The sequence below is a fragment of the Syzygium oleosum genome, unplaced genomic scaffold, assembly GCF_021117445.2.
Source record: "Syzygium oleosum isolate NSW1041296 unplaced genomic scaffold, Sole_v2.1 Sole_v2.17, whole genome shotgun sequence".
Lineage (NCBI taxonomy): Eukaryota > Viridiplantae > Streptophyta > Magnoliopsida > Myrtales > Myrtaceae > Syzygium > Syzygium oleosum.
The window spans coordinates 839,567-863,995 of record NW_026607501.1 but is presented as its reverse complement, the minus strand read 5'-3'; the positions used below and the strand labels follow the sequence as shown (position 1 = coordinate 863,995).

General features: G+C 43.0%; 1 protein-coding gene and 1 pseudogene across 1 annotated transcript; one reads left to right on the top strand and one right to left on the bottom strand.

Annotated features, from left to right (window-relative positions):
* LOC115688722 (structural maintenance of chromosomes protein 4-like) overlaps window positions 1-24,045 on the bottom strand; it is a 34,524-nt pseudogene extending 10,479 nt beyond the window's left edge.
* Window positions 7,869-9,199, top strand: LOC115664569 (uncharacterized). The gene has a single exon (XM_030587723.2). It carries the CDS (start codon window positions 7,869-7,871, stop codon window positions 9,192-9,194), a length of 1,326 nt encoding a protein of 441 aa, XP_030443583.2. The 3' UTR covers window positions 9,195-9,199.
* Window positions 24,046-24,429: the final 384 nt, after the last annotated feature.

Sequence of the window (24,429 nt, the reverse complement as noted above, 5' to 3'; positions counted from 1 at the left end):
TCAAAACGTCGTCGGGGAATACTTTTGCGACTTGTTCGCCGTATGCGAGATTGTACACGTGGTATATCATTCTCCATTATGGTCCCACTTGGATTAGATAATGACGGAATCGTCTCATCAAAAGGTTACAATTGAGATTGAGTCGAATTCAATTCCTCATTTCTCACATTGCTTCCACTTGGACGAACTTTATCGATTTTACTATTAGGATCCAAGGTTTCAAATAGTGAGTAGTTTTCACCTATTTCGCCCTTCTTAGGAAACTCATTCTCTAAGAATGTGACATCTCGTGATTCAAATTCAGTTATACTCCCACTTTCTTGCTCACCTATAAATACATATCCTTTTGAGGTTTCCGAATACCTTATAAAGATACTCTTCTTACCTCTAGGACCTAATTTCCCATACTTATGAGAAGATTCATGTGTATAAGCGGCACAGCCCCAAGGTTTTAGAAAACTCAAATCGGATTTTCTACTTGTTCATAACTCATACGGAGTGGAAATAACTGATTTAGAAGGGACACGATTAAGTATGTAGGCAGCAGTTAATAAAGCGTCACCTCAAAAGGTGATAGGTAAGTTAGCCTGCGCCATCATGGACCTAACCATTTCTAGTAGGGTTCTGTTTCTCCTTTCTGCAACACCATTTTGTTGAAGAGTATAGGGAATAGACAACTGCCTTTCTATTCCCTTTTCATCACACAAATTTCTGAACTCATCATATAAATATTCTCGACCTCGATCGGATCTCAATACTTTTATTTTCTTATCTAATTGATTTTCCACCAAGTTCATAAATATCTTGAAGCAACTAAAAGCCTCAGATTTATGAGAAATCAAATAGACATATCCGAATCGAGTATAATCATCAATAAATGTGATAAAATAAATAGCCCCATGTCTAGCCCTCACATTCATTGGACCACAAATGTCAGAATGGATTAACTGCAAAGGAAATTCAGCTCTTGTTCCTTTTCCAAATGGTTTCCTTGTTGTTTTCCCAGCTAGGCAGTGTTCACAAGTGGGCAAGTCGACTTTTTCAATATTGCCCATTAAGCCTTCTTTGGCTAATCTATTCATTCGTTATTGGCCTATATGGCCAAGCCTAGCATGACATACGTTCACATCATTATCACACGAAGTAGAAGACGTGAAGTGGGAATAACTAACATTGACATTTACAGAATCAACATCCAGTACAATAAAACCATCTAGAAAATAACCACAACCATAATAACTCGTACCTAAATACAAGTCTACACCATTGTTATGGAAGTTCAAATTAAAACCAAGCTTAACCAACACTAACACAGACACTAAATTTCGACGAATCTCCGGAGCATATAATACATCATGTAGGAACAATGTGCGTCCACCACGCATCATCAACTGGCAGGTGCCAATTCCTTTAACTTCTACTTTGGAGTTGTTCCCTACATAGATCCATTTCGTTCCGGTCGGAACCCGTCGGAACTCCACGAAGGCATCTCTGTCCTTCGTTACATGGTCTGTTGCTCCCGAATCTACGGTCCACAAAGGATTAGACTCAGTTAAAATTACAGAGCTTGACACATAGACAAAGTTCTCAAGAATGCAAGGGGAGTTTACCTTCTTTGGCTCGCCGCAATCGCGAGCGAAGTGGCCCTTCTTGCTACAGTTGTAGCATTTCACCCTCGACATCTTCTTAACAAAAGAACGTTTTCCTTTGTCATGTTGATTAAATTTTGGTTTCTTACCCGAAGAACTTGCTCCCTTGCCTTTCCACTTCATAAACCTTTCGACGCGCTTGCGCTTGGAGCTCGAAGCCCCATGTGAGCTAGAACCAGCATAATAGATGTTGGTTTCTGGTTTCGCCGCCAAGAGGCGATCCTCTTCTAACTCAAGATGGCGCATGGCATCTTCAAAGGTCTTGATATTCTCATTATGGGTCAGGTGCACCTTCATGTGCTCCCAGCTTTGAGGCAAGGAACGGATCACTGCTTGCACTTGCTGTTCATTAGTCAGAATGTGTCCAGCATCTTTCAGCTCAGCGATCATGTTCGACATCTTTCTCAGGTATTGTTTCATGGACTGACCATGAGGCTTCTTATACGAGTCAAACCTTATAGTGAGCTGTCTCAGCTTGGTCACCGATGTATAACCAAATCTCGCTGCTAATGCTTCCCACATCTTTTTGGCATTCTCAAAACGCCTGAACTCTCGCATGATATCATTCTCCATGCTACTCAGCAACGTGATGCGAGCAATCGAGTTCTTCCTTTTCCATACAGCAAATGCATCCCTATCTCTCTTATGCTGTGCAGTGTTCCCATCCTCAGGTTCTTCCATAAGTTGGTGAAGAGCTTCAAGAGCCTCTTGCTCTTCCAGCACATATTGGATTTTCATATGTCAAATTTCATAATTATCACCGTTAAGCTTCTCTCCTTTGTTCAGTTCAGCAACTATATTCTTTGATGCTGAAGCCATGGTATCTGAACATTTCAGATATATACGCACGAATTATTAATGCCACTCATTTATGCATCAATTTTACACAAACTGATTATATTAATGAATAATTTCACATAGGCTTTAGATTCGAAAGTTCACTATGTTCCCAATCATCATCAAAAATCCTAATGTGAAATTACCGTTAATGTAATCATTAAGGTAAAATTACGTTCTTTAAAGTTACTAAAACTTTTAGAACTCCCACTCAACCACCTTATTCTAATAAGACAGATATCATAATAAAATAGTACCATAAACTATTCACAATAATAAATATCCATCAACATTCAATCACTAAGTACTATTTACATTAGGAACGAAACTAGCATAGAAAAGAAACATGAACATCAATGTGAACAGAAATATCCACCTAGGATATCTTAAACCGAACTAAAATAACATAGAAGTCAACGATTCCTAACTATCCTAAGAATTAGGAAAAGACTTAAGAAAAACTTCATTGTCAAAACCCTTTGAAAGATCGATGGTCGTATCGGGTAGCCGTGAAAAGACCGTCGGAAATCCCTTTGGTTTTCCCCATGACGCATTTATTTTGCGCCAGGATGAGTTCATCCCAAGAGTTGACGTCTTCTTCGCCCTAATCCTTATGAATTCCTTTAGAAAATCCACATCAAACTGTTTGTATTCTGGAATCCATGGATCACTCCCGTCATCCCATCCACCATCCTCAAAAAATATTATCTCCAGACCCTTCCACAAATCATCAATCAGCATTTTCCACTCATACGGAAGAGTGGTTCTTAGGGCATCAATCTTTTTTGAATCCAACATATGGTATCCATTCGAGATGATATCCCGTATTATCTTGTTAACCTTCATAATGTGCATTTCCATGTGACATCCATCCCACCGATAGGCAGCTAAATCAGCTTTTAACTTCGCAAGAGTATTCATTTGTTCATCCATCCTCACGACTATAGGTGTGTATCAATGGTACGCCTTTGTTCCTGCAACAAATGCAGAACAATAAAGGATTAACATATAATCCATTGAACATCACAATAGACATTCCAATATGCACATATTGCCACCGAAAAAACGCTCCAAATCAAGCTTCCACGCAACTTTTTTTTTTTTTTTCGGTGGTCAACGCCGGTCAACGATGGTCAACTCAGTCAACGCCGGTCAACGGAACGGATGACCGGGTCAAGTCAATGGGTCACATGGGTCGGGTCACGGGTCGGATCGGGCTTCCGGACCGGGTCCAAATCAACCGGAGTGGCTGACATCAGCGTGACGTCAGCCACGCAGACGCACACGAAGGGCGCGTCCGTTGCACGTGTGCGCGGCAACCGCTGTGCACGTGCCGGCGCAGCCGCCGCTTGCGGCGGCGCGTGGAGGCGCGTCCGGCCTCCCCCGGCGGCGTGCCACCCGTCGTTTTGCTCGTCTCGACGAGCACTACGACCCTACACTTTCAAAAAATATTTTGACGCACGGAAATCGAGAAATGACCTCGAACAGTACGGCCGGGTGTCGGTTTTTCGTACCCGAGCGTTCGTCGGCCCCGTTTCACGAATTCCGGCCAATACTCCGTGTTATAAGCATATTAAACTGTTGACACTCAAATTTTGACTAACCATTTAGTGATTAGTTACATAGAAAATTAGGGATTAAATTTTAGTCCCTAACAAAAATATTAAAGTTAAATTACATAGCATTTTGTTTGAAGAACATTTATTAAGTAGTTGCATTTGCATCGGACTGGTGGCGGATGGGCTTAACAAAATTTAATTGAACTGGAGTTAATGGACTCAAGTACAGAGGTTCTGAACCCAATGGAATTAATTGGATCAAGCCCGTGTGAATTAAAGATTTGGCCCAACTCGTTATGCCCTCAAGTGGTCAAGATTGACATGTGCGTTGCGCGTATGGCACATTGGATTAGGAAATATTGAGAAAATATCATGAAAATCTTTGGGCGCAAGATAACAATATTCACGTGAAAAAGTGGACAAAGCTGGAATTTGGACAGGATGGGGTGGAAATATTCGGTAAGGGACAAGGTTGCACGTGGTGATATATACTTGATCTTAATATATCTTCAATGAGGGCACGTGGATTTGCAAGGAAGAGGGAGGAGGATCAGTAGATTTGGTTTCCTTCGTGCAAAGGGGAAACAATATAAAGAAAATAACAAAAGAGGGAAAGAAGCATAGGGAATTTGGTCAGCATGGGGGCATATATATTGGACAGTATCATGGAGGCCTTCACGTCTTTCGGTAGTGCGGACAGAAAGAAATTTGATCACGTGCAGGGAAGAATATATATTTGGCCATATTCTCTAGTCTCAAAGAAGGCAAGTACAGTGTATGCTAGGATCAGAAAAAGAAAATACGGGGAAGAAGCCAAAGCATAATATATCTCAAATATCCCAAGAGGTTATCTTTCTCTGAAAACCCTAGGCCCTCTCACCTATAAAAAGGACCTCCTACGGGCAAGAATAGGGGGGGGGGGGTCTGATCACACACGAGAAACACAGGAAGAAGAGACAAGAGAGAAGAGAGAGAAGATTTATCTTCTTCCTCGGGCGTGTGTTTCTACGATCATGACCGAGAGCTCCACGACCAGACGCTGTTTCTTGCTGCTCTCGGTCCTCCTCGTGGTTGCTCTTCCGCTCATCGCTGCGTCATTCAACTAAGTCGGTGGCAGTCCGTGAAGAAGTTGTCGCTGCTGTACCCACCTTCGACGACGACAAGAAGGAGGAGCCGCTTCAACCTTTGGCCCTCGATGTCCCTACTGCATGTGCTAAACCGACGAGTCACGTTGTCGAAGTTCCCTGTCCCGTGACGATTGCCACGACCTACTTCCTGTCTTGGCCCCGGTGACGTGGCTCCTACTTTGTTCCGACGAGGATTCGCTGTCCACGAGCTGTTTCGCCCTCACTTGATGCTGTCCTTGCCGCGAGCCCAACCGAGACTGAACTTTTACGTTTGGTTCGGTCTTCTCTGATTTTGCAGGTTCACCCAAGGCTGGCTTATTGTTGACGGAGTCAACATACTACGTCCAGGCAAAGTCCAACTTGGTGATACCTCTGCCGAATTGCTCATCATTGTTGTTGTTTGCCTCTTCATCGCGAGCCCTCCGCCGCCACAGGGAGTCTGCGAATCACCATCGAGACGAGTCGCTTGTGATCCATCACCAGTCCGATCTGCCACCGTCCGCTGATCCCGAGACATTCAAACTTGGAAAGGAAATATTCGAATTAGGTAAAAAGCTCATTTAATTTGACTTTCGAGTATATTGTTTCCTTGTTTACAATATTACAATTTTGTGTGAATCTTTGAGTGATACTGCCATATCCATGAAATTCCCGAGTAGCTTTAAATTAGGAATTATTTCCTAATTTCACAACGTGCATATGATCGACAGTCCGATTTCATGCCCGAAATATGACTCGCGATCGCACGGAAATCGTCAATCCGATCTCTCGCCCGAGATACGATTCGCGGTTGCGCAAAGAATTGGCCAATCCGATCCTCATGCCCGAGATACGATTTGTCAATTTATTTTCCAAATTTAAATGGATATGGATGATATCTTGGGTGATTGAATGCTATTTTTGATTTTGGCTTGATCTTTGGTTTGATTTGATTCGATTCTCTGTTTAAAAATCCCAAAAATATTAGATAGTATCAAGGTAAATTTTTCTAGATAGATTGCATGCTAGGTTAGGGTTTATCTAGTAAGGATAACATTCCGATTTAAATTAGGATTTTGGCCTAGTTTAATTCCTAAAATGAATTGGATAATATCTTGCACTAGATAATGAATTTTTATCATTTTATAATTTCGAATTTCAATGAAAAATACAAAAAGGTATCATGCGCATGTCATATAGATTAATTGCATCATGCTTGCATTATCACTGCCATGTCATTGCTACGTGCCACGTTGCGTGTCTTCTTGCTACGTCATTCACATATGCTATGTCGCATGTCATCTTATCACGTCATTCATACCTTGCCATGTATCATTGCACGCGTGTCATTAGAAATTGCATGTCTAGGTTCATTTGTGTGCCATATTAGAATAATCCATTTAAAGGTAATTGTATGTCGTGTGTCATGTTAGACTAGCATTATGCATTGCATATAGTTTAGTTTTTTTCATTAAATAAGCGAAAACTCCAAAAAATATCGTGTGATTTGCGTGTTAATTAGAAATCATATTAGGGTTGTTGATGTGATTTTCTAACTAACATCGCAGATGCTTTCGTTGCTTTGAGGTAAGTCCCTATCTTGCAATTTATTTATTGCTTTGCATTATTGGGTGTTTCATTGGTGGTTTGCGCACCCGCATGAACACCTCACATGTTAGTGATTAGGTAATAAAATGGATACAGACTGCCTGCATAAATATTTTTGAAAAGAAAAGGTACCGAAAGGGCGTTAGACTAGATCTAGCGTAACCAAGTCCCTGAGCTTAGAATCTCTGGTTCGTAGGAATAAAACATATCTCCCTATGTTTTATTTAGGTTTCTAATCGACCTACCACAAATAGATTAGTGGCGACTCCAAGCATGAAAACTTTTGCATGTTAAAAAACTTAAACCTTAAGTTACGAATTGGTAGGGCTTGGGAGGGCCCGAGTTAGGCTTAGTCTTAATAATCCATTAGCCTGAGAAATTTTAGGTCGCGACAGCTTGGCGACTCCGCTGGGGAATTGAGTTAAAACTCTTAGTGGACTTAGGCCAGTTTTTCTTTTCAAAAAAAAAATATTTTGTTTGGCAGCGAGGATCCCAGGTACGTCCCTAACATTTTAAGGTGTTAAATGTTTTTGCAGAATGGGAGTTATAAGGGGTGGAGTGTTTGTTAACCATTTTCTTGCAGGGAGGTGTTGAGATTGGATGTTTCAATTTTGATATTGAAGCGCTGTTTGCATATGAACTGTTGTGCATGCCTATGCATCTTCACTACACTCTAGCACACACAACCTGTCGCCGGACCTGGGCCGCATAGGATCACCTAGGATGGTATTGAGATGGATACCACTCCGACCGTCCGCCCGCGGTACGAGTTGCCCATCTCAATCCCGATATTTCTTTCTTGATGTCAAAGAGATTACCACCCCGGTCCGCATGCCCGCGACATGGGTCGGCTCTTTGACGATGCCGGAGTTACGAGGACCCGACTTAGTCCGCATGCCCGCGGCTAGTCCGATCATCCCCGTGGCTCCACTTTGTTAAGCTTTCTAGAGTAGAAATCGAGCCACGTAGCATGCGTATGTCTATGTGATTGCCATCCGGTTATTGGTAAAGTAAGTCCTTTGAGCTTTTTCTTCGCAATTTATTTACTTTATCGTATTGTTTTGTCGGTCCATGACATTAGGTTGATCGCAAGTCTTGGTCAATATACAATGGGAAATTCCGACATTCGACTTATTCTTCCTCCCAAGAAGGAACTCAACGCGTGGTGGGACAAGCTAGACCGAGCTGGTCGTGAGTTCGTGGAATTAACAATTGGCCGACTCCTCCCTCTGTTGCGTATCAACATTCATGGCGGCCTCATTCAAGCACTTGCCCATTGTTGGTGTCCAGAGACGACTACTTTCATCTTCGGTAAGCATGAGCTCACTCCGACCTTGGAAGAATATAGCATTGCCATTGGAAAACCTTTGGAATTAGAATTAATTAGTCCACCTATTGGAATAAATCCTGTCTCAATTTTATCTGATTTTCTGAGAATCAAGGAAGAAAAGATAAGAAAAATTTTAAAAGGTCACCGCAATACTTGCCCATTTTCATTTCTTGATGAATGTTTTCAAAATGGCACTTCATTTCAAATGAGAAGGATTTTCCTACTAGCTTTCTTTGGGTTTATACTTTTCCCTCACTGCAAGAATGCTATTAATCCTTTGATTGCTAAGTTAGTGGGACAAGTGTGTGGGGGAATGAACTTTGTTAATGCCCTCCTGGCAGAAACTTTTCTTTCCCTTTCTCGATTTAAAGAAAATGGAGACAAAATCTTTCGTGCTTCTCCTGAACTTTTGCAAATTTGGTTCTTATCCCACTTAAAAGGGTTTGGTGGTCTAATGATTATACGTGAAGTTAGCAACTCTGATCACCCTATCATGAGATTTGAGAATAAACAAAAACATGCACCGGATTATCATTATTCCAATTGGCTGGCTTTCTTTAAAAATCCAAAGTCCAAATGTTTCCTATGGCATGCTAAATGGTTCCAAGTTCGTGAGGCCAGACTCACATGTGGACGTGTTGGCCCAATCCCTTTACTGGGATTCACTGGGGCAATGGAATATTACCCAACTAGGGTGACTCGCCAGTATCAAGTGGTGCAAGAGCTTCCCCCAGCTTTGAAGCAAGCTGATTCAATTCGAGTCGACTTCACCGACGGAGACCTCGACCATGAGGATAACATTTCTTTAATCAAGTCGCTGTGGGATATGTGCCATCCACAAATGCTCATATGGCCCGAAAAAGAATTAGAGGGTAAAGAAAGAAAGTATTATGCTACGGCTGAATACATTCGACGACACAAGATTCCAGATAATTTACTCCCAAAGATACCAATGGTGCCTGAGAAGATCACCAACCGTGCTGAGAAAAGATGTCTCAAGAGAAAAGCTGAGAAGTTACAAGAGCAAGTTACACACTTGGCCAAGGAGAATAAGCGATTACGTTTGGAAATCACATCCCAGTTGTATATTGATCAAGCCAAATGAAATGGCTCGTGTCTTTTAAGATATTTTTCTTTCTAGATTCGTTGTTTAGGAATTGAGTCATTTGTTTTTGCATTTTTCTTTAAGTGATTTCAAGTTACAGTCGTTGTAAAAAATTTCGTCATTTCAATAAAGAGGTCATTTTTAATCAAAGCGGTTAGACCAATGTCATGGATCGGCGTGTGATTCTTCTTGACACTTATGTATGCCTGTTTTATCCGTGAAATCAGGTAATTACGGACCGATCACGATCGCCTATTCGTACACGGTCAAGAACTAGAATGGCCGATCAAACTGACTTACGAGATCGTGTCGTTGGCATTGAGGACCAAATGAAGCAAGTCCTCACTGCAATGCAACAGATGTCTGCCGAGATTAAAGCCTTTCGACTGACTCCCATTCCTGCATCCCCTGAGGCATCAGCCCCAAAGCAGAAAGGTGGAAAGAATGCCGATAGTGAGGAAGATGACGATCTTCCTGATTTAGTAGATGACCCCGTCCAGATTATCGTCAATAAGGACAAACCTAATGAACGGGTCAACAAGCTTGAAGAGAGAGTGAAGCAACTGGAAGGCTCACATGATTCACCCTCAATTGACTTATCTCTTTACTCACAGATCAAAATCCCGAAGAAGTTCAAGATGCCAGATTTTGACAAGTACAATGGCACCTCCTGCCCAAAGGCCCACCTGCAGCTATATCACGTACAAATGACCCCGTACGTTGAAAATGAACTCCTGATGATTCATGCATTTCAAGCAAGTCTGATGGGTCCTGCCTTGAATTGGTATCTCATGAAGAAGATAAATGGCTTCAAAACCTGGAAGGAAGTTAGTGAAGCATTTCTAAAGCAGTACAGGTTCATAACGGACATCATTCCCACCCGCGATGACCTCGAGCGTGCTCAGATGAAAAAGACTGAGTCGTTCAAAGATTATGCTATCAGATGGAGAAATATAGCCGCTCAGGTTATCCCGGAACCTATAGACAGTGAATTGAAGAGGATGTTCATTAAAACTCTCCCGTTCGAGTACCGTAATCGGATGGTAGCCACTCCGGCTGACAACTTCAATCAACTCATCCCCATAGGCGAACAGATTGAGATAGGGCTGAAAGATGGGTGGTTTGTGGAGCCATCTTCCTCGACCAAAAGATTTGGTGCAAGGAAGGAGAAGGAACCGGCACTTGAAGTGAATGCGACTTATACCCAAACGGGCCGACGGAATGCTAACCTTGTCCCAGCAATCCAAGTAGCAGAAACTCAACAACATAGCACGGGTCGTCAACCCTCTCAGAGGAGGAACAACAAGAGGCAATTCACCCCCCTCCCCGGGTCGTTGTCTCAAGTGCTGGTGGTCCTCCGGAAGAAAGGTTTGCTTACCACTGAGCCAAAGAGGCCCAACCCCGAGCAGTTCTATAACTACGATCCGTCCAAGAAATGTGATTATCATATGGGTGAAGTGGGGCATTCAACTAATGACTGTATCACTCTCAAGCATCGGATCCAGAACTTGCTTGACACAAAGGCATTTTCCTTTCAACCCACTAAGCCGAATGTTCAGAGCAACCCGCTCCCTGATCATGCGGGCAATGTGAATGCCATATTTAGTTTTGATGCTAGTCGAATCAAGAATGTCAAGGTGTACACCGCCGACGTCTACGGTGAGTTGGTGAAAGCCGGTTATTACCCGAGTAATGAGGTCCTTCCCCGGGCTATCATGAAGAAAAGAATCTCTGAAATGGTAGAAGCCGGAATGATTGTCTATGCCAATCACACTGGCATCGTCTCCACAATCTCCGAAGTGGTTATTAATTGGGACGAGGAGTTTGCTACATTGAACACCGGGAAGGACAAGCTCGACCCTCTGCCTAAAGACATGCCTCCGCTTGAAGACGCGTCTGGTGATGAAGAGATCGTAGTAAGCATGCCTACAACTGATGAAGGAATAGTGATCGAGATACCTCAACCATATGAGTACAGTGATAATAAGGCAGTCCCTTGGTCCTACAATCTCGATGTCGACTTGGTTACCAGATCTGGGCGTACCTATGGCCAAGCTAATGCCCAACCTGCAAAACCTGTTACTGATGAAGAAGCCAAGGAGTTTCTAGCTGTGATTAAGGCTAGCGAATACAACATAGTTGAACAATTGCGCAAGATGCCCGCACAAATCTCTCTGCTTGAACTACTCCAGACATCTGTCAAGCATCAGAAGGCCTTAATGAAGGTGTTAAGTGAAGTCCACGTGCCAGAGACGATCGATCATGACAAATTGGAGGAATTTGTAGGTTCTATACTCCTCAAGGACCTCATAGCCTTTTCAGATGAAGAGTTCCCTCTGGAAGGGAGGGGGCATACCAAGGCACTTTACATTTCTGTCAAATACAAGGCCTCGCATGTAGCCCGGGTACTCATTGACAACGGATCAGCCTTGAACATTTGTCCTTTGGCGACTTTACACCGCCTCAAGATAGATCCTTCTAGGATAAATTCTGCGAAGACCTCCGTGCGAGCCTTTGACGGAACAAAGAAAGAAGTGATGGGAGAGATCCACCTTGATATACAAATAGGACCAACAATGTTCAACATCCTATTTCAAGTTATGGACATTCCCACTGCATTCAATTTTCTGCTGGGTCGTCCATGGATTCATACTGCCGGAGCTGTGCCATCCAGTTTACATCAGAAGGTGAAGTTCGTTGTGGAGAGAAAGTTAGTCACAGTCCACGGTGAAGAAGAGCATCCAATTTACCATGCAACGGCTATCCCCTATGTTGAGCCGGATTGCAAAATAGAATCGAGCTATCAGTCGCTCGAGCTTGTATCAACCATACATGCGTCAAGAGGATCATCACCGCCCATACCTGAGGTGTCAAATGCTGCAGTCATGGTTGGCAGAGTAATGGTGTCCCATGGCTTTACTCCAGGTGAAGGCCTTGGTAGGAATGGTCAAGGTATCCGCCAACCGGTGAAAGTCTCTCGGAGGCCCCACACTACTGGGTTGGGGTACCAGGGGTCAAGCGAGCCAAATAATGGGGGATGTGGACGTGGACGTGGACGTGGTCGAGGTCGAGGTCGAGGAGATGGGCAGAATAGACAGCGGTCCGAAGAAGAGCCGAATGTTGAAGAACGTGGGCGTGGAATTACCCAAAATAACGGAGAGCTTGGGCGTGGTAGGTTGCTTCCACACATCCGCGCCACATTCCCAGGCCCTGCAAGAATGATGCATGAAGAGAAGGAGGTGATCGACACTTTGGGGCAACCGAGCGGCAAGTTCGATTATTATGTGAAATACTCGGCGCCCCCGAGCTTCTATGTTGACCCCTGTGACATAGTCCCGGATGGATGGGGAGGTATGGATGATCCAACACCTCTAATGACAGAAGATCCTGATGATGCAATGGATGGAATCACTGCCTTGTTCGATGATTTCTTCATTGGAGCTATCGAGGAAGGACCATTGGAGAGAATGGGCACTGGCCCGCAAGAGTAACACCTTTACTTTTTTCGCACACTCCCCTGCGTGGGAATTTTTACTGCTTTCTAGGACTTGCCCCGTCTCGGGAGCTGCTTTTCAGGACTTTTCATTTCTAGGACTTGATTGTTGCAATTTCCATTCCAATAAATGTAATTCATTTGGTGATAATCAATGAAATTACAAGTTATTTTCATTTTTGAGGGCATGTTGAGGTACATCAAATCAGCCCGGTGATGATATCCAACCGATAAAAATATAGTCCAAGGAGAATTCTGAGGCCTGGGCTTCTTCATGCTTCCTCGTGTTAAAACTTTTTTGAAAAGAATTTCGAAAAAAAAAAAAAATCAAAAGAAATAAAAATACACTGTTTAGCCCTGTTTGTCCTTCTGAACCTCCTACTTTATGTTTCAGGGGCAATCTTGTGACACGTGAGGGTATGGAAACGGTCCAATCTGATGAATTATGTGCCACCGAGCCTGATCTCGATGACATCAATGAACTCGAAGATTCCTCGGACCTTCAGCGCGATCTAGAGCATCATGAAAGACCTAAAGTCCTAACGGTAGACCAAACTATCACTGTCAACTTGAGTGATTCCAGAGAACCCAAAGAGGTGAAGATAGGGGCAACCCTTCCCGAAGGTGAATCGAAACGCTTGGTCCAACTGCTGAAAGATTACCAGGATATCTTTGCCTGGTCGTATACCGATATGCCAGGTTTAGACCCTTCTATTGTGGAGCATAGTCTACCTACTAATCCGGACATGCCGCCCAAGAAACAGAAGCTGCGAAGAACCAAACCTGAACTTTCGAAGAAGATAGAGGAGGAGGTCATGAAACTTTTGAAAGTAGGGTTTATTGAAGTCACCCGATACCCCAGTTGGGTGGCCAACATCGTGCCAGTCATGAAGAAAGATGGCCGAGTTCGGGTTTGCATCGACTATCGCGATCTAAACAAGGCCAGCCCTAAAGACGATTTCCCATTGCCACATATAGACGTTTTAGTGGACAGTACTGCTGGATTCGAGCTGTTTTCCTTCATGGATGGTTTCTCGGGTTATAATCAGATAAAAATGAAAGACGATGATAAGGAGAAAACAGCGTTCATCACTCCATGGGGAACATTCCACTATAAGGTCATGCCCTTCGGCCTTAAAAATGCCGGGGCAACATATCAACGGGCAATGGTGACACTTTTCCATGATATGATGCATAAGGAAATCGAGGTCTATGTCGATGACATGATCGCCAAGTCTCAGTCCGGGAAGAGTCACGTCGATACCTTGAAGAAATTATTCGAGAGACTTCGTGAGTTTAAGCTTCGTCTTAACCCAACGAAGTGCATGTTTGGAGCAACCTCGGGCAAATTACTCGGGTTCATAGTAAGCAGTAAGGGTATTGAAGTTGACCCCTCCAAAGTGAAGGCTATATGTGAGTTACAACCTCCATCGACCATGAAAGAAGTGCGAAGCCTCCTGGGTAAATTGAACTACATAGCCCGTTTTATTTCTCAGCTCTCCGAAACTGCTAAGCCATTCTTCAAACTTCTAAGGAAGAATGCTCAAGTAGAATGGGACGATGATTGTCGGGAAGCGTTTAACGAATTAAAACAGTACCTGATGAAACCACCAGTGCTAGTCCCACCAATGCCGAGCCAGCCTTTGATCCTTTACCTCACGATTCATAGCGAGTCTCTAGGTGCGATGTTAGCCCAGAAAAATCCTGAAGATGGAAAAGAGCGAGCCATTTATTACCTAAGTAAGAAGTTCACCATTTCGGAGTTGAATTATCCTGAAGCCGAGAAGACTTGCGTTGCACTAGTATGGGTGCTCCATAGGCTGCGACAATATACACTGCATCATCAGACTTTGCTTGTGACTGAGAACGATCCCATCAAGTATTTACTTGATCAACCGGCTTTGGTAGGGAAGTTAGCCAAATGGCAGATTTTAATTTCAGAGTTTGATGTCCAGACGATGCCACAGAAGTCAGTTAAAGGCCGAGTAATTGCTGATGTGTTAGCCGAAAATCCTGGAATCCCTGATGATGATAGATATTCTCCAGAAGATCGCATTCTGGTAATAAAAGAAGACGCATGGACCATGTTTTTCGATGGAGCTGTAAACTTGGCTGGTTCCGGCACTGGGGCAGTTTTAATATCCCCAGATGGGCAACATTATCCAGTAGCAGCAAAGTTGGTATTCCCCTGTACCAACAACATAGCCGAGTACGAAGCTTGCATCCTCGGACTCCAAGCCGCAGTGGAAATGGGGATAACCAAGTTGAAAGTGTTTGGTGATTCCGCTCTAATTATTCTTCAAACTGTAGGAGAATGGAAGACGAGAGACACCAAACTAGTGCCGTACCATGAATACCTTGAAGAAATTATAGAGGAATTCGAGGATATCTCTTTTGAGTACTTGTCGAGGTCCCATAATCAGTTCGCTGACGCACTAGCTACATTATCATCCATGCTGCAAGTGACTGGTGGATTAGAGGTAGAACCCTTGAAGATCGAAGTCCTGACAAAACCGGCCTACTGTATGATTGTGACCGAAGAACCTGACGAAAAGCCATGGTATTACGATATCATGAGTTATATCCAGAGACAAGAATTTCCCGAGGGAAGCACCCCTGCCGATAGGAAGTACATAATGAAAATGGCTTCAAAATTCTTTGTCAGTGGTGAAAAGCTATACAAAAGATCCTACAATTCGATCCTGCTGAGGTGTGTGGATGCGGCTGAAGCTACCAGAATCATGCAAGAAATACACGAGGGGATATGTGGTCCACACATGAATGGCCACATGCTAGCTAAGAAGATCATGAGGTTGGGTTATTATTGGCTCAGTCTTGAAAGTGACTGTATCCAACATGTTCGAAGATGTCATCGCTGTCAGGTTCATGGGGATAAAATAAATGTTCCCCCGACAGAACTACATCAGTTGTCTGAGCCATGGCCCTTTTCAATGTGGGGCATTGATGTGATTGGCCCAATTAATCCCAAGGCATCAAATGGACACCGATTTATCTTGGTCGCGATTGATTATTTCTCCAAGTGGATTGAGGCGGCATCTTATGTGAACGTCACTGCAAGGAATGTTGTAAGATTCATCAGGCGAGATATAGTCGCTCGTTATGGTGTCCCCGAGGCTATTGTCACCGACAATGGGACAAATTTGAACAACAAGTTCATAGATCAGTTGTTCAACGAGTTCAAGATCCGGCACTTGAATTCATCTCCTTATCGTCCACAGATGAATGGAGCAGTTGAAGCCGCTAACAAGAACATCAAGAAGATCCTGGCCAAAACGGCTGAAAGCTATCGTGACTGGCATGAAAGGTTGCCATTTGCACTAATGGCGTATCGGACTTCCATCCGAACCTCTGTCGGGGCAACCCCTTTTTCCTTAGTATATGGTATGGAAGCAGTCCTGCCCGTCGAAGTAGAGATCCCTTCCCTGCGAGTCTTGTCTCAGGTGGAGTTGTCTGAGGCAGAATGGATGCAACAAAGGCATGATCAGTTGAACCTGATTGATGAGAAACGATTGAAAGCCATTTGCCACGGTCAAACCTATCAGCAGAGGATAGCTAGATCCTTCAACCAAAAGGTGCGTCCAAGACACTTCGAGGTAAATGACCTAGTCCTAAGGAAGGTACGCGCCGTCTTTCCTTCTGGGGTAAATTTGCCCCAAACTACATTGGTCCATATGTGGTTAAAAAGGTGCTTCCGGAGGTGCCCCGATTCTCGCAGAAATGGATGGTCGTGAGTTCTCCAATCCTGTTAATTCTGATGCTGTGAAGATGTATTACCCTTGATAAAATCTAACATTTTGCAGCAAAAGTTTGCAAGTGTTTGGTTTTATATTCTAAATTGCAAACATTTCACTGATGAATAAATGGTTTCAATCAATTTCAAGTTAAGATGTGTGCATTGGCTTTAAATTCTGCATGGTTATTTTGGTCTGCATCATCGATTTCAAAAGGGGAATCTATTTGGACAATCTGATAACTCATGTGGAATGAATTGAATGTGTTGAATGAGGTACATTGGGATGATGAAAGGCAAGCCCTATCCTATACACAGTCCCATGCACTAATCCCCAATGAGTTGAGTGGAAAAATTCCATATCTGCAAGGTAAAGGGTTATCTCGCAAAAGGTACGGCAACCGAAGTGACGAAAGGCGGTTCATTTCTCTATCACAAACACCACAGGTTATCCATTGTTTCGCCACTTTGAGCCTAAACACTTGGAGAAATTCTTTCAAATTACCCCTGTCAAGAACCACCCCACATCGGGGCAAACTGGAGGTAAGTCAGCATTATAAGGTGAAAAAATGAATAGAAATTGTCTTGCTCTCACTTACATCAATCTTCGAGTGTTGCTTTTTCAGATGAATTCACACAAAGTTCAAGTGCCTTAGGATGACGAAGAGCATTTCTTTCTCTATCCTATACACACTTTACCTTTTGCTAAGCCCAATTGAGCCTGCAAATTCATTTCTTAAACCCGAGGTTGGTGATAATCCCCACACCGGGGCAAGGCAAAAGTCATCATTGTCTAAGCAAGCATATCCGAACGTCGATAGAAGACAGAAATCCCGAGAGTCCAAATGGTGAGCCATTCACTCAGAGTATAGTTGGCCAATGTTTACATTGTAAACAACGTATGTCAAGTGTCAAAGTAAAAAAAAAGGGGCGAGAAAAAGCAGTGTTCCTGGTAAAAGCAAGGCCAATGCCCATGAAAAAAAAAAAAAAAAAAAAAAGAAGAAAAAAAAAATGAAGGAAAAGGAGAGAACTTTTTGAGTAGAAAATGTTAAGATGTGTCAAAGTCATGCACAGTCTTAAGGAATCAAGTGATAAGCTCTCGAGGCCAATGGAGCATCTACCGAGAAGACAATCCCTGGCGGAAAAGAGGACCGGTGATAATGCTGAGATGATCACCAACTCTCACCCCAATTATACACATTTTGAGCCTAATGATCCATTCATTTCTCAACTCATGAGCCTAGCCTACGTTACGTCCCTTGTAAAGTCTCTTCAGATTAGGGCACTTGAACTAATGTAGGATTCAGATGTTTATAAGCTTAGCTCGAAGAAGTGCGAGCAAGTCCATTTCTATCTCATTTTGCAGGGTTCTTGACTTGTAAACCCGGAGACGATTGCGTAGTATTTTCTTTCAATAGCCTTGACTCAATGAGTCCCCTTTTGCTAAGCCATTGACCAAGCCCACGTTACTGTCCTAGCAAAGACCTCTCGGATTGGTAAGGTTGTACCGCTTGCGAGAATACTCGGACCCTTGTCGACATGATGATGGTGAGATAGAGTGATTTTCATAAATTAGCCACTTTTCGATGAGAGTGAGTGAAAGCCCTTTCGGACCGAAAGTCCCTCATTTGACATTTTCAAGACACTCACTTGTGAGTTCGGATTGTCTTATCATGATTCTCTCCAGTGAAGTTTGGCAATGCCGATTCGACAAAATCGTCATGCATGAAAATCGGTTGAATTTATAGTGCATGAGTATATGTGTTCTTGATTGTCCATGAATGCATATTACATGTTGCCTAAAATCGTGTCTAGCAGGAGACACACCTTCAAGAGTCAGAGATATCACCAGGTAAGTATATCTCTATTTCTTGGATGCCTGTGACTATCCAGGTATCCCTAACCTGTTCGAGTAATCGTCAAGCCCCATATTTGATCATTTTGTTGCGGTCTCTAGATGCTTCTGACGATATCCAGGTATCTATTGATCAAGCCTTTTCAGGTACCTCTGATGATATCCAGGTACTTTGTCAAGGAATCTTCGAGCATTCGGGCTAGCCCCTCTGCTCGCCAAATCGTTAAATACCTCAGACGATATCCAGGTATTTATCGATCAAGTCCTTTCAAATATCTCAGATGATGACTAGATATTTCGTTAGGCACACCTTTCAAACAATTTGGAAAGTTCCTTCTTAAACACCTCTGACGATATCCAGGTGTTTAGCAGTTGACTCTTTCCGAATACCTCTGACGATATCCAGGTATTTCGTTAAAAGTAGGAATGTATTCCAATTTGTTGAATCACTTTTCAGGTACCTCAGATGATAACTAGGCACCTTGTTAAGCCCCCTTTCTAGCAAATTGGAGAAAGCCCCGCATTAGGCACCTCTGATGATATCCAGGTTCCTAATGAATAATTTTCTCGAGTACCTCTGATGATATCCGGGTATTTCGACAAAAGGTGGGATAAATTCCGTTTCGCTAGGTTATCACTGGATGCCTCTGACGATATCCAGGCATTCAGCGGAAGGTCCGTTTCGAGTATCTCAGACGATATCCAGATATTCGAAGTAGTCTTCCATTCTTTGATCTCTAGACACCTCAGACAATATCCAGGTGTCTATTGATCACCATCTTCGATTACCCCAGACGATATCCAGGTAATTCGAACTACCCTTTGTGTGTCCTAATTGAATTACAGGTCACCGAAGTCCATCAGCGTTCATCAGGCAATACTTTTGGGACTGAGCCCAAACATTTGCCAAACAACCTATAGGATCAGAGTCATGCCTCAAATTACGCTACCACTCTTGTCAGGTAAGTAACTTCAGGTATGTTTTATTCATGTTAACATGCATCATGATATACTGCATTTCAAAATGGGACTCATACTCCCACAAAAATAACATTCATTGCATTTGCATAGACAAAATTTAGGTATCATCTAGTCTTTGAATGCAACCTCTTCGAGCTCACATTTAAAGAGGGGCAGCTGTTGACACTTAAATTTTGACTAACCATTTAGTGATTAGTTACATAGAAAATTAGGGATTAAATTTTAGTCCCTAACAAAAATATTAAAGTTAAATTACATAGCATTTTGTTTGAAGAACATTTATTAAGTAGTTGCATTTGCATCGGACTGGTGGCGGATGGGCTTAACAAAATTTAATTGAACTGGAGTTAATGGACTCAAGTACAGAGGTTCTGAACCCAATGGAATTAATTGGATCAAGCCCGTGTGAATTAAAGATTTGGCCCAACTCGTTATGCCCTCAAGTGGTCAAGATTGACATGTGCGTTGCGCGTATGGCACATTGGATTAGGAAATATTGAGAAAATATCATGAAAATCTTTGGGCGCAAGATAACAATATTCACGTGAAAAAGTGGACAAAGCTGGAATTTGGACAGGATGGGGTGGAAATATTCGGTAAGGGACAAGGTTGCACGTGGTGATATATACTTGATCTTAATATATCTTCAATGAGGGCACGTGGATTTGCAAGGAAGAGGGAGGAGGATCAGTAGATTTGGTTTCCTTCGTGCAAAGGGGAAACAATATAAAGAAAATAACAAAAGAGGGAAAGAAGCATAGGGAATTTGGTCAGCATGGGGGCATATATATTGGACAGTATCATGGAGGCCTTCACGTCTTTCGGTAGTGCGGACAGAAAGAAATTTGATCACGTGCAGGGAAGAATATATATTTGGCCATATTCTCTAGTCTCAAAGAAGGCAAGTACACTGTATGCTAGGATCAGAAAAAGAAAATACGGGGAAGAAGCCAAAGCATAATATATCTCTAATATCCCAAGAGGTTATCTTTCTCTGAAAACCCTAGGCCCTCTCACCTATAAAAAGGACCTCCTACGGGCAAGAATAGGGGGCTTTTCTTTGGGTCTGATCACACACGAGAAACACAGGAAGAAGAGACAAGAGAGAAGAGAGAGAAGATTTATCTTCTTCCTCGGGCGTGTGTTTCTACGATCATGACCGAGAGCTCCACGACCAGACGCTGTTTCTTGCTGCTCTCGGTCCTCCTCGTGGTTGCTCTTCCGCTCATCGCTGCGTCATTCAACTAAGTCGGTGGCAGTCCGTGAAGAAGTTGTCGCTACTGTACCCACCTTCGACGACGACAAGAAGGAGGAGCCGCTTCAACCTTTGGCCCTCGATGTCCCTACTGCATGTGCTAAACCGACGAGTCACGTTGTCGAAGTTCCCTGTCCCGTGACGATTGCCACGACCTACTTCCTGTCTTGGCCCCGGTGACGTGGCTCCTACTTTGTTCCGACGAGGATTCGCTGTCCACGAGCTGTTTCGCCCTCACTTGATGCTGTCCTTGCCGCGAACCCAACCGAGACTGAACTTTTACGTTTGGTTCGGTCTTCTCTGATTTTGCAGGTTCACCCAAGGCTGGCTTATTGTTGACGGAGTCAACATACTACGTCCAGGCAAAGTCCAACTTGGTGATACCTCTGCCGAATTGCTCATCATTGTTGTTGTTTGCCTCTTCACCGCGAGCCCTCCGCCGCCACAGGGAGTCTGCGAATCACCATCGAGACGAGTCGCTTGTGATCCATCACCAGTCCGATCTGCCACCGTCCGCTGATCCCGAGACATTCAAACTTGGAAAGGAAATATTCGAATTAGGTAAAAAGCTCATTTAATTTGACTTTCGAGTATATTGTTTCCTTGTTTACAATATTACAATTTTGTGTGAATCTTTGAGTGATACTGCCATATCCATGAAATTCCCGAGTAGCTTTAAATTAGGAATTATTTCCTAATTTCACAACGTGCATATGATCGACAGTCCGATTTCATGCCCGAAATATGACTCGCGATCGCACGGAAATCGTCAATCCGATCTCTCGCCCGAGATATGATTCGCGGTTGCGCAAAGAATTGGCCAATCCGATCCTCATGCCCGAGATACGATTTGTCAATTTATTTTCCAAATTTAAATGAATATGGATGATATCTTGGGTGATTGAATGCTATTTTTGATTTTGGCTTGATCTTTGGTTTGATTTGATTCGATTCTCTGTTTAAAAATCCCAAAAATATTAGATAGTATCAAGGTAAATTTTTCTAGATAGATTGCATGCTAGGTTAGGGTTTATCTAGTAAGGATAACATTCCGATTTAAATTAGGATTTTGGCCTAGTTTAATTCCTAAAATGAATTGGATAATATCTTGCACTAGATAATGAATTTTTATCATTTTATAATTTCGAATTTCAATGAAAAATACAAAAAGGTATCATGCGCATGTCATATAGATTAATTGCATCATGCTTGCATTATCACTGCCATGTCATTGCTACGTGCCACGTTGCGTGTCTTCTTGCTACGTCATTCACATATGCTATGTCGCATGTCATCTTATCACGTCATTCATACCTTGCCATGTATCATTGCACGCGTGTCATTAGAAATTGCATGTCTAGGTTCATTTGTGTGCCATATTAGAATAATCCATTTAAAGGTAATTGTATGTCGTGTGTCATGTTAGACTAGCATTATGCATTGCATATAGTTTAGTTTTTTTCATTAAATAAGCGAAAACTCCAAAAAATATCGTGTGATTTGCGTGTTAATTAGAAATCATATTAGGGTTGTTGATGTGATTTTCTAACTAACATCGCAGATGCTTTCGTTGCTTTGAGGTAAGTCCCTATCTTGCAATTTATTTATTGCTTTGCATTATTGGGTGTTTCATTAATGGTTGCGCACCCGCATGAACACCTCACATGTTAGTGATTAGGTAATAAAATGGATCCAGACTGCCTGCATAAATATTTTTGAAAAGAAAAGGTACCGAAAGGGCGTTAGACTAGATCTAGCGTAACCAAGTCCCCGAGCTTAGAATCTCTGGTTCGTAGGAATAAAACATATCTCCCTATGTTTTATTTAGGTTTCTAATCGACCTACCACAAATAGATTAGTGGCGACTCCAAGCATGAAAACTTTTGCATGTTAAAAACTTAAACCTTAAGTTGCGAATTGGTAGGGCTTGGGAGGGCCCGAGTTAGGCTTAGTCTTAATAATCCATTAGCCTGAGAAATTTTAGGTCGCGACATAAACGATCAGGAAACAAGAACACATTGCCCTGATACCAATGTTGGAAACAGATTCCTAAACATAATACAAAAATTGCGGAAAAACGTGCCCATTCTATACTTGAATCACTGATCGTTCAAAGTATATCACGTAAACGAACATACCTCTTTACCACAGATTAAATGCACTTATCACAGCCTCGAGAGAGAGAACAATCCTTGAATTATTGAACAAAGCCCCTTCTTCTTTGTCCTTTAGTGAGAATAAGTTTTCTGATAATGAAAACGTAACCCACACACACTCTTACGTGTGTTCTCACTTTTGTTTCTAGACAATAACTGCCAAGTGCAGTTATTTTCTTTCATGGGCTGGGTTAGCCCATCATGGGCGTCCCATCTTCACAAAGAAAATCCATCACCTCTCAATAATTTAGTGACCTCAGTGAAGTTACTCAATCAGTTATTAATGTAGTACTTGGAGGAGTTGTCTCGCAGTGCAACCCGGCTTATTTCAAAATCGCTTCCAGGAAGAGCTTCATATCCACCGTCATCCTGGAGTTTTGGAAAATGATCATATCAAAAACATTTGAACACTGTGACTCTGCAACAAAATCAGGCTCTAATTACTCATCTCTTATCGTCAGTGATGGGTGCGAAGAATGTCCGCTTATATGTATCCCAGTTGCTTGAGAGAAACAGAGGAATATCAAGAAACAGATACTAGCCCCATACAACTATTTAGCCTACTTATTTGTAGTGCTATTCAGAAGTGAAGGGTGTCTGAGTAACAGATAAAGACTTAACAATTTTATCCTGCAATCTCTATTGGATATCAAACATGGCAAGGGCAGATATCGTTAAGAGATGCAAGTCCTTATTACCAAGTCCACAATTTCCTGAAAGTGAATGGAAACGCCAGCACTGTCAAGATTCTGGTGATTAGCCGAGTTATGGATAAGCTCCGAAACCTTGTTGAGCCTCATCTGCAGAGACAAGCCCAGATTCCCGCAAACGCAAAATCACTTTCGCAGTATGGTTTCTGAACAGCTTGATAAAATTTAGCTTTGAAGAGCATGCATCTGCAAACATACCTGCTTTGCTCTCTTCCCGAACACGAACATCATAGCATCTATCACATTGCTCTTCCCGCTCCCGTTCGGTCCGATTACAGCCGAAAAGCTCTGAAAAATTCACAACACCCAGAACTCAATAGTCGTGTTCGCGAGCCGCAAACCTCTTCACCTCTTTGTCAAACGAATAACATGGGAATTTCTCAAAATCTGAACTTTCACCAACATGTGCGAGGCGAAACTCCCGTTTCTCTTCGCCACAAGAACAAGAAATTCAGGCTAACGGCAACAAATTCCGCAGTGAGAGACCTCGAAACCCTCACCTACCTTGTGAAAAGGGCCATTGCGCTGCTCGCCGGCGTAGGACTTGAAGTCCCTCATCACCATCTCCTTGATGAACAGCCTCGGCGAACCACTCCCTCTCGACGACTTCCGACCCGGCTCGCGGGCCATCGCGTCGTCCCCGATGTCCATCCCCGTTGTCCTTTGATTCGGAAGCTTCGCCCGCGCTGCCCCGCGGCCGATCAAGGTCTCGAATTCGTCTGGCGGGTGCTTGGTGACCGGTCTCCGGGGAAGAGGAAGCCAGCGAGCTCTCTCCAATATCAGAACGCGCAACGATATATTATAGGCTGTGATCTCTCCGAATCTCCAGCTCCTACGCGTGCGGATTTTCGGGGAGACAGAATCATGCAAAATGGCGGGAAAGTGAATTTCGAGAGTCTTGCTTTGAATTCAGGATGATCCGACGGGATCGGGCTAAGAGGAGGCCGAGTTAATTGGGCTTTGCCTTAACGTTCCGTAAAAAATGAATGATTTGAAAAACATTTTCCTAAAAAAATGATTGATTGTTAACTTTA